Raw genomic sequence first — 11776 nt, 5'->3', positions numbered from 1 at the left:
GTGAGTGAGATAGAGTGCTTAGTCTATTGCGATCTTTTACTGCACATTAGCTATCATTTATGGGATTTATCCTGCGTTCTTCAGGAAAGGAACATTAAAACCATAGCACCACGCGAGTTAGTGTGATAACATGAATCACTTTTATCTCACAAATATTTACGTTCGTAAACCAAGTTCTTTCGCGAAAAAGTAAAAATCATTGTAAAAATGATTCTATAATTTAATCAATAATTTCGGATTTATTTCAGAAGTCTGAAGAAACGCAGCAGACAACATGGCGCAGCGCCATCGAGTTCAAAAAACCAAAAACAGTCATAATATGATGCAGCTGTCAGCACACACATACACAAAAAGGCACGCGTGCGCGCACACACACGCACACTAGGAGTGGGTGATATAAATCGTATATAGATTCAATATCTATATATCGCACCAATATCGTTGAATCCGATATCGCCCCGCACGAAATCTATATATCGATATCAGCCGATACACGATATTGCTCGATGTGATGCGCATCGCCATATCGTACCGATTCGTGAATCGAAATCTATATTTCGATATCAGCCGATACACGATATTGCTCGATGTGATGCGCATCGGCATATCGTACCGATTCGTGAATATCAGCGATATTCGTTTGGTTCGTATCGAATCGGCCAGAGTGAGTGAGCGCACGATAGGGATATCATGTGATGAATGAAACAGAAACAGGCATTATCCATACAATTGTAAACCTTATATTTAAGTCCATATGTCTGTAGATTATTCTTAGCGTATCAGCAGGATACAATTTAGGAAAGAAGTTTCAACTTTCGACCCTAACTTGAATGCAGTATAGCCTATTTGCATCGTTGAATTTAATTTCACGCGCTTTGACCTTGAACTAGAATATTTGGACAAGTGTTTATAAATACTTAAAAGTTTTTTGTGTTTGATTTTTAAAGTACACATTTTTCTATTTTTAGTTGAATCCAAATAATTGAGTTTATTTCTTGTGTTTGTATTAAACTTTTGAAATCTACACTCTTTTGGTATATTTTGTAATTTTAAATTAAGACACAAAATACTAAAAACTGAAAATAATGTAGCCAGTCCTAAGCCTGGTAAAAGCATGAAGGAAAGTTTTTTTGATATTTTTATTTTCATGTTCTTTTTATTACTTTAAGATCATATTATAAATTGATATCAGAAAACCAACCGTATAACGTTGACTTAAATCTATATCTACTATGATATTATATCAGCGTATCGTTTCAAATCTCAAATATCATGAATCGAGAAAATCTACTAGCATCCATCAATATATAGATTCAGAAAATATATAGATTCAATATCCGATATTGATCCTCGATATATAGATACGATTCGATACGCGGCAAAACCGATATTACCCACTCCTAACGCACACGCACACATGCGCGCACGCACACGCACACACACGCAGCGCACACGCACAAACACGCACGCACACTCACACATAAGTAGTCCGCCGGCGCTGGCACATCAAATAGCTTCTTTTGTCTTTGCAATAAAGGTGAAAGAAGAATGGCAATTTTTACCTGAATGCTTTAAAAGGCGTCTTAGATTAAGAGATAAACGAAACTTAATTATTTTATTTGCTCGTTTTTATACGATATTAGATTTACGTGGCAAAGCCACGGAAAAAATGTTAATTTAATAAGCTTTTAATTCGATTTTGGTGTACTTCCGGTTTAATACATTTGTAATGTATGGCATTAATACTTATGCCACAAAAAAAGCAGTATTTTTTGATAAATATTTTCAAAAAGTATTTAAAATGATAAATAATAACATTAATTATCCTTTGTTACAATTAGTACATAATTACATAACTAAATAATAGTAATGGCAGCACTGCAGAACACAATGATTTTAACAGTATGACAACTGACTCTATAGTCTACTCTAATAGGTAAATTAGCTTTGCAAGCCTTCGTTTGTCGCAAATATGTGACTAGGCGTTCAAAAAAAGTACCTATCTCTGACACACATTTTTACACATTTACAAAGAAGAAAGAACAAACTACATAATAATTATGTGTGTACTTAGGTAGCTCTGCAATTGCTAGGGATACCTACTCGAGTACTATTTATAGGTGTATCCTTGATTCATCTATGATAAATAAAATAAAATAAAAAAATAAAAAATAAAAAAGCCTGTATTTCCTTATCCTGAACTTTCATTTGCAATGTGGTATTAAATATTTGTTAGTGTTTAGTTAGTTATTAATGCTTATTGTCTAAATGTTAGTACGAGTTAATTTTTGTTATTGGATATGGACCCCTCCTCGGGTGAAGGCCTCCTCCAGTCCTTTCCACTGATCTCTGTCCTTGCCGATCGTTTGCCAGTATTTTCCTATTATTTCGGTTATGTCGTCAGCCCATCATGTTTTCGGTCTCCCTACCCTTCTTTTGCCAATTGGCCCTTTCCAGATTGTAGTGTTGACTGTCCACCTGGTGTCTGTGTATCTCAATACGTGACCTGCCCACTGCCATTTCAATTTTAGAGCTTGTGTGAGGGCATCTGTCATCTTTGTTTTCTGTCTTATTACTTTGCTCCTGACTTTTTGAACTTTTCTTATGTTTAGTATACTTCTCTCCATAGCTCTTTGTGTTGTTGTGATTCTTTGTTTTGCTCTTGTCGTGTATACCCAAGTTTGGCAGCCATACAGTAGACAAGGCAGTATACAGGTGTCTAATACAGTTTTCTTAAGGTTTATTGAGTAGTCTCCTTTTAAAATTTCTCTGAGTGACCAAAATTTCTTCCAGGCTATGTTTGTTCTTCTTTCAATTTCGTCTTCATTGTGCGTTTTTAAAAATGATATTTGTTTGCCTAGGTAGATGTAACTGTAGACATATTCTATAGTTTTTCCTTTTACATTGATGGGTCGTTCTATGCTGTTTGTCATGATTTTGGTTTTTGTAGCATTCATCTCTAATCCTACTTGTGAGCTCGCTTGAACAAGAGAGCGGAGCATATCTTGTAATTCATTTGCTGTTTCAGACAGCATAACTAAGTCGTCCGCAAATCTGAGATGATTTAGACACCTGTTGTTTATTTTTATACCTCTATTTTTCCAGTCTGTGTTTCGAAATACATCTTCTAGAACCGCGATAAACAGCTTAGGTGACAGGGGTCATCTATGATAATGAAACTAAAAATGTTATATAAACATATTATTATCGTTTACTTATTTTTTCAATTTGTTATAGTCCGTGCCTACAAAAATCAGAGACATCTATTATCGATAAATAACCTCAAATTATAAAGTAAACACGTTAACATCTTTTTTTTGTGACTTTCTAATAGGTAACAAAAATATTTCTGATTAAGCTTAAGTTATGTTATTCCTATCGTATTAGCATTTTTTATTTAAAGACGCTTCAAATAAATATCAGGTAAAATGTTATATAGAAAGCTGCCATTGTTCTTTAGTAATATTCGGCGTAATAAGTTTGATACTTCGAACGGCTTATAAACAATTGTATTCTAGTTTATAAAATTAAATGGTCTCTTTTAGTTGCAGAACAAGCGTACTCTTTCCATCTCTTTTAAATCAAACGCATACCTTAAAGTACAAGTTCTTCAATTACATACATTTTTGACGTTTCCCAAAAATTAACAAATTTGGATTAAGTCACTTCAATTCTAAAGGTGCGATGTATAATGTTGCATTGTTTGTTATATTCGTTGTTTTAAATGAGAAACGAATTTGTTCCGTTGATGTTTTTTTAATGTCTATCTCGTTCTGACGCCTTTGACCGAATGAACGGCCTGACGCTACTTTTGTTGTTTCAATACAGGGCTGTCACCTAACAGTTGAATTAATTGAATAATTAATATTTATGTGAAACTACATAGCAATTACGACTTAATTTTTTTTTAAATTTTTAACGTGATTTGCATTGTTGATATACAGTCACATTTCGGCTTGTAGTATGTTACTACTTGTTCCGTCGCTACTTGTACCTTGAGGAATATTGATTGCTACGTGATTTTATAATGGATTCAATAATGTTTTCATAAAAATGTCTATATCAGTTTAATTTTATCAATTGCTCCAACAAGATTTCAAAAGTTTTACTATCCGAATTTTTTCAAAATATTAATTTAAGTATATTAAATTAAAAATGCAGTCTAGTAAATGTACAAAAACGGATACAATCTGTTTTATTATTCTAAGCTTGTTAACAAATTCCGAGATCAGTAACTAGGAACTACAATTAAAATGAAGCTTATGTGTAATTTTCTCCTTGACAGGTAAAAATGGAATGACGTCATCTGCTTCCTTCATGTGGGACGTGGGCATCTGTAATTTAGGGCATAATGTTGTATTTAGTGATTTTAAATATCAATTAACGGGATAATATAAAAAAAATAATGAAATATCTACTGTAATATATTAGTTTTTAGTTGTTTAGTAAAAAGTTTTAAGATTCCTAATTTAGTACATCAAAAACTTTGAAGATTTCAATACAATGTACTTACATTCAAATCCTTTGCGCTCGATTCTTTAGAAGTATATTCTCTTAGTATGTAATCTGTGTTAAGCATATGAAACATTCTAGTTTCATTTGATCTGACTAGGACATCATCCACTCTCAAAAAATATCTCAACAAAACAAACCAATAGGATGGCATAACTCTCTAAAACAATAAGAACATATATTCACATATTGATATTTTCATATTAAATGCACATAGTTTCAAATAAGAATGTGCGCGTCAATGACCTCGATTTGTCAAAACTCGATAAAAAAGTATGGACAGCAAGAAAAATATTTTTTTCTTTTTTTCGATACTTCGAATTTGAGCCATGATATACCAAGCCAGAGCTTTACTAGTTGATATACAAAACAAACCACCAAAGTCCTATTAAACAGACCAATTATATAATACCCACGGCTCTGAAGTGTTCATACATTCTTTTACTTTCATATATCATCAACCAATGGAATATTTTAATGACCCAAATATTGTTTGTAGTGGAAAGCAGCAATGAGGATTATGACGGCGACGATCATGATGATTTCTGAAGCAGTGGGGTGAGTGGAATAGGCGAACGTGAAGTTTTGGTCTCAAAATAAATATAATTTTAAAATACCTATTTTTTTTACTGACTACATAAATATATACATTTTTCGATTTGACAGTTATGACGTCACAATATAGCGCAGGTCCGTGCACATTCTTATTTGAAACGCATTGTATGTGTATGTATTATTTGGAACATTTTTCTTGAGCCTCAAGGTCAATAACTATATAATACACATAAGTGGCCTAGGTACAATAGTATTGTCATAATAAGCAATAGATTTTTTTACTTCCTTTCTTTCTATCTATTCATAACCATTATTATACAATAAACCATAACTACTCTACTCTGTAAGAATAAGGTAGCAAAACAGTTTGGTTTGACACAGAATAGAATAGACCAGAACAGATTGAAATATTATTTCAAATTAAGTGACAGAGTAACACCGTAAGCACAAGCTTTACTGAATATAATTTTACTAACTCAGTGTTGCAGTAGTTAGTGGTCCTGACTGATGTGCCAAGGATCGTGGGTTAGATTCCAACATCGGGCTAACACTGTGTAATGAACAGGTTTGTTTGCTCGTTGTCTGGATGTTTATTATATATTTAAACATATATAAGTATGTTTATCTCTGGTACCCGTATCACAGAGAATCCTCAATGTTGGTATTAAAATTCGACTACATGTATTTATTTATTGAAGCAGGAGGGGGTGATCTTTTGAGCCTTATAAGGTTATTACACTTGGCTGAATTCAGACGTCGGAATTCAGACGCTACTGAATTCAGTCAAGTGTAATAGCATTAAGTAAGTTCGTCTACTGAATTCAGTAGCAAGGATGGTTTCTGACTGACTGAATCATTTAGAAGCCTAATTAGAAACGCATTTAGGAAGGTGTAATCGCATTTAGTTACTGAATGGGAAGCCAAGCACGAAGACCTAGCTCTCCGTGCGTGAGGACGTTTTAGTTTGTTTTTTGCTTTCGAATACAAAGTATTAATTTCGGTCGCCTTTATTTAATGTGCCAGACATTTATAAATAGCCCGACATGTTTCAGGAATAGTTTTTGTCATCAGGGGTTGGGATATTGAAGAACTAAATTTTAAATCTTGATACGAATTTCCTGTTGCATGAAATCTTAATGTTACAACCCATCTTTCTTTTGGACTTATACTATCGTAGAATTAGATATGTAATAGTTATATAATAGATATATAATAGACTCGTAGGATAGTATCCTGCTTTTGAATAAACAGTGTCACAAGGTTTAATATTAGGTCAAACGAGATCGAATCCATTTATAGATAATTTCTGAAGTCTGCTGGTTCTAAATCACTCATAATGTTCATATTTGCTAACATTCCGCACAGCAATAAATATTTCTTCACCGATATTCTTGTTTTTATTTTTTATTTTTTTCAGAAATTGAAACAAAACACGAAAACAAACAAAAAAAACAAAAAAATTGTTGTTGTTTAACAATACTGGGGCCATCCTCTCACGCACACGACACGTCTTACTTCGTCGCGTTTAAACTGACAATTGATTGAGTAACTGAATTTAGAACAGCGTAATCAGAAGCTTCTAAATTTGCTTATGAATTCAGACGACTAAATTAAGCCAAATGTAATAAGCCTTTAATCAGAAGCTTCTAAATTTGCTTCTGAATTCAGACGACTAAGTAAATTCAGCCAAATGTAATAAGCCTTTAATCAGAAGCTTCTAAATTTGCTTCTGAATTCAGACGACTAAGTAAATTCAGCCAAATGTAATAAGCCTTTAATCAGAAGCTTCTAAATTTGCTTCTGAATTCAGACGACTAAGTAAATTCAGCCAAATGTAATAAGCCTTTAATGAGAAACTTCTAAATTTACTTCTGAATTCAGACGACTAAGTAAATTCAGCCAAATGTAATAAGCCTTTAATCAGAAACTTCTAAATTTGCTTCTGAATTCAGACGACTAAGTAAATTCAGCCAAATGTAATAAGCCTTTATTCAGAAACTTCTAAATTTGCTTCTGAATTCAGACGACTAAATTCAGCCAAATGCCAATAAGCCTTTTAGGGATTTTTTTATTATTAATTAGATGGGTGGACGAATTTACAGCCCACCTGGTGTTAGGTGGTTACTGGAGCCCATAGACATCTACAACGTAAATGCGCGACCCACCTTGAGATATAAGTTCTAAGGTCTCAGTATAGTTACAACGGCTGCTCCGTCCTTCAAACCGAAACGCATTACTGCTTCACGACAGAAATAGGCCGGGTGGTGGTACCTACCCGTGCGGAGTCACAAGAGGTCCTACCACCATTAATTACGCAAATTACAATTTTGCGGGTTTGATTTTTACTACACGATGTTATTCCTTTACCGTGGAAGTCAATCGTGAACATTTGTTAAGTACGTATTTCATTAGAAAACTTGGTACCCGCCTGCGGGATTCGAACACTTTATCCTTTTAGGATTATCCTTTAGGCCACGACGACTATCAAAAGGGTCTTAGGGTTTCTGTCCCCTGTGTGTTGGAAACCGTCATCGTGGAGTGTGTATGTCTACTCGTTTGTTCCGTTTGGCTTTGGCGGAGTGACTGGCCAAATAATGCTTAAGCTGCGATTCTTCACGTCGCCAGTCCGTGTGTGTCCCGACACTGCCAGATTACTGTGCGTGATATGTTCCCAGTTATTTTTCTTATTATAGTTATTATATCTAACGGAGAAGAAACCTCCGCAATGTTTTTAAAAAGTGTACTTGCACACACATCATTGCTGACGTCACGGTTATTAATGTCTTGACGATGACTCATGTTTGGGTTTCCAAAAGAAAACTTCACGAGAACTTGGTGAGCTTCGTATATTTTACGAGTAGCATAACAACGTTCCAGAGAGATCCGTACTGTACTACGGCTCGGGCACGAATGACCAAGCGCTTTTTTTTCCTACCTATGCTGATAGCCTTGAGAGGCTATTTCAGCTTCACCCTAACGTGTGTAGGTGAGCTCAAGGACTCAAACCAGAGTGTTGCTAACACTGACCCTAGCAAGAGCAATGCTTCGCAGAATCTACCACCGGATCGGAAACGCGACCTACTGAGAAGATCCGGCGATAAACTCAGTGGGCTGTGTCTATGGGTTAATACCAAGCGCTAGACAGTACGGCCGTATTTATAGGGCTTAGTACACGTGCGCGTGTTTACACGTTCTAAAGTATTGAATTTACAATAAAATGGACTGTTTAACATCAATTTCTCATCGTAATAAACATAGAGTAATTATTTTATGATGAGCTGATCAGATTATCACATTCAATCATTATTATTTTTATAATAAGTAGGTGAATCATCATATTTGCCCCGATATATCCTTTATGTTAAATATTTTCTAAATATTAATGGTGTACTTACAATTTTCACTGAGAGCTTTGATACACCATGATCATGCAGCTCATCTTCAAATAAAGTCAAATCATGGTAGAAGAGTATCTGGTTTTTCTGTTTTAACAGTTCAAAATCAATAGACTCTTCAGTTTCCCAAACTGTAATATTATCACTGATAGATCCTTTGTAATCTGTACAAAAAGTCCAATCAAATGATTTCTTCAACTTTTCTGCATATGGTCTAAAATAAAAATATTCATCATATGTACTTCAACCATTGTGTTAATACTGTTATTTGAGTCGTCTATTATCAAAGATGGCAATCTGTGCATTTTGACAAAAAAATGTTATTGTTATGTCAATACAGATTGATTTGAATATAATCGTCTCCTTCAAAGAATACGGTTCAAAACCTGCATTAAATAAAGGTTAATACTTAACCTGTTATTTATCTAAGATGTCGTTCAGAAGAGTTTTGTGACTGCCAATGGAATACAAAGTCAATCATTCGTTTTTCTGATTTACCAATAATTGTCCAAAAGTCACATTGCCGGCTTTGATAATAGTCGACTCATTTGTAATAATACTTTTTTTATTGCTTAGATGGCTGGACGAGCTCACAATCCACCTGGTTGTTAAATGGTTACCGGACCCCATATAGACATCTACAATGTAAATGCCACCACCCACCTTGAAATATAAAATCTAAGGTCTCAGTATAGTTACAACGGCTGCCCCACCCTTCAAACCAAAACGCATTACTGCTTTACGACAGAAATAGGCAGAGTGGTGGTACTTACCCGTGCGGACTTACAAGAGGTACTACCACCAGTAATTACACAAATTATAATTTGGCGGGTTTTTTTTTTATTACACGATGTTATTCCTTCACCACGATAGTTAATTGAGAGCATTTGTTAAGTACGTATTTCATTAGATAAATTGGTACGTTCCAGCGGGATAGGAACACTGGTGCATCACTAGATATGAATGCATCGGATGTCTTATCCTTTAGGCCACGATGACTTCAAACATTGAAACGCTTGTTTCTCAGTCTCTTATTAAACCAATTGGATGCAAGAGGGCACTACAATGATTTGCCAAAACAGTATCTTATCAACAATAAAAATAATGTTGTAACAACTGTAAGAATATTTTGTTTAAATAAAAATAGGTAAGGTTCTAATAAATGTCTATGGGTAATGTAGGTGTCACTTTTGTATAAGTCCGTTGTTTTTACCTTTTTTTATTTTTAGCTATATCTTACAATAGCAATAAAAGGTATCCCTTCTTACATCTACTCAATATACCCATAAATCTTTGAATAATAATATCTTGAGTTTATTAACAAATAATTTTTAGAACTTATATTAGATTGTATTTTTCACTAAATCCAATTTTAGTAAATATGACATCAATTAATAAAGTTAAGCCCACAGATTAAATAGGTTTCATTACCGTGCTTGCATCCACACTTCAGAACAGGACACTTCAACTGGCTCCACTGTGCTAGCCACCCTTTTAAGAGCATCCAGAGGATTAAAGTTTATACTAGCACCGCTTTTATGTGCTAATGTTAATCTGTTTTTTGGAAATACCATATCAGGGAAATGTGGAATCTTCAGCTCTTTAGAGTAACTGGAATTGATAAATCAACTATGAACATATTAATTTTACTTTTAAGTAATGTGAGCATTCCCAGCTAGTGAGCCACCTATTACAATAAGTACAACTCGGTTCAAATTGAATGGTGTTTGAGAACATCCGAACTATCTGATACATATGACTATAACATCAGGTAACAGTAACATGAATAGAGATCAGATTGGACATCGCACATTCTCTTAACAGTGGTGAGGGAAATATTGATAATTTTTCTATAGATGCCAGTACAATGATTGCAATTTTTTGTTATGGGCCAGTTATGGGTTAGTCTGATTCTCATGTACAATAGAATAACTGTTTTTACAATGCAAATGAGACTGACCTTATATGTCAAGGGCAGTGAGTATTTATGTTGACACCTACACACTCCGTTTACTCCTTTAAACTAGGTTTGTCATTTTGTACTCATAATTAGTGGACATACGTTAATAAGCAAATGTAAAACCGAAAACCATAATTGAAACAACGAAAACTCATACAAACATTGCAATTCGGTTTCTATATTTCAGTTCAATCAATTTAACGATTACTTATTACTTACGTGCAGAACTGACAAAATTGGTCGTCATCTCTCTCGCAAACCACCTTAGTGGCACACATACTGGGTAGTATACGGCTGACATCATACGAAATATGCCAAGGACCAAATTCAATGGACTGCGAATTAGACGTATGACGACCGGCATCAACATTTGTTTCCTGTAAGTTAAGAGGCTGTCAGAAAATTTAATTATTTCAATAATCATACATTATGTAAATTGAGGATCTTTACTTCTGGTCGAAACATTTTGGCACGTTAGATATATTTTCAGCTGATAAACAACAAGAGTTTTGGTTAATTATTAGTAATTATTACTTGATGCTTCACTTTAATCTTTGTTATTGCATTTAAATCATTTTATATTAAATTAAAGTAAACATCAAAATATACACCAAACACTTTTTCGGTCACAGTTTCCCCTATTTAGTGTTTATTTATGTATTTATTTCTATACCAATAAGTAGTTAAGTCGGTAGGACGTCATTATGAGTGTGATAATTTTTTAAGGGATTTTATGACCTGGTAACTAAGACCTTTAGGTCAAGTCTTTGATTGTGTTATACCTAGTTTTTAGCATAGATACACATTTAATATTTAAGAGTTCTTTTGACTGTGGTCTGAAATCTACTTTTCGAAGAACTAATTTAAAAAAAATCGATAGTAAACAAGCAGTTGACCCAGTGAATCGTTTTCAGAAACTATAAAATCGAGTTTCACTAAGCTATTGTTTCGATTGGAATCAACCATAATATAAATTACAATAAGTGAAGCACATGCTAAAAATATTAATTAATAAATAAAAAACTTGATTTCCTCCTATTCAGTTCAATTTCAGTTAATTTCATGAATTTATCTTTACAGAAAAAATAGGTTTTCTATGTAAAAGGCTATGTAGTTAGTGTTAGTGTCTTTTTGTATTAACAAGCGATTAATTAGACAATCCACTTGATGGAAAGTGGTCTGACGCCCGCGGACACTGCCTGTCGTAGAAACATCATCTACCTAATCAGCTACCTACCATAAAATGCTCTCGTTGAACCTACATTGATGAAAGAGATGTCACGGCGTTCCTGAAATATTATTGTGTCATGTTAATGATCAACTTGTATGTTATTTTGACGTGATAACGTCTTAT

General features: G+C 34.0%; 1 protein-coding gene across 2 annotated transcripts; it reads right to left on the bottom strand.

Moving 5' to 3' along the window:
• Positions 1 to 4166: 4166 nt before the first annotated feature.
• Positions 4167 to 11276, bottom strand: LOC101744267 (TIP41-like protein). Of its 2 annotated transcripts, none has more exons than XM_038015018.2 (6): positions 10873 to 11276; positions 10642 to 10799; positions 9894 to 10073; positions 8463 to 8676; positions 4514 to 4672; positions 4167 to 4334 (listed from the first exon to the last, which is right to left on the bottom strand). In XM_038015018.2, exons 1-6 carry the CDS (start codon positions 10885 to 10887, stop codon positions 4236 to 4238), a joined length of 825 nt encoding a protein of 274 aa, XP_037870946.1. In that variant the 5' UTR covers positions 10888 to 11276; the 3' UTR covers positions 4167 to 4235. The 2 variants fall into 2 exon arrangements, with proteins under 2 accessions (XP_037870946.1, XP_037870945.1); XM_038015017.2 differs by having other exon boundaries at positions 10642 to 10814; positions 10873 to 11189.
• Between the last annotated feature and the right edge of the window lie 500 nt (positions 11277 to 11776).

Source organism: Bombyx mori, chromosome 13 (genome assembly GCF_030269925.1).
Source record: "Bombyx mori chromosome 13, ASM3026992v2".
NCBI lineage: Eukaryota > Metazoa > Arthropoda > Insecta > Lepidoptera > Bombycidae > Bombyx > Bombyx mori.
The sequence above is the reverse complement of the archived record's forward strand: the minus strand, read 5'-3'. Positions and strand labels throughout refer to the sequence as shown.

What these genes read in the sequence shown, in the direction of transcription:
- LOC101744267 (XM_038015017.2), bottom strand. An exon ending in CAATTTTGTCAGTTCTGCAC is followed by an intron (nt 10,074 to 10,641) that starts GTAAGTAATAAG and finishes TATCAATTCCAG; the next exon opens with TTACTCTAAAGAGCTGAAGA. An exon ending in CGAGCGCAAAGGATTTGAAT is followed by an intron (nt 4,335 to 4,513) that starts GTAAGTACATTG and finishes CCTAAATTACAG; the next exon opens with ATGCCCACGTCCCACATGAA.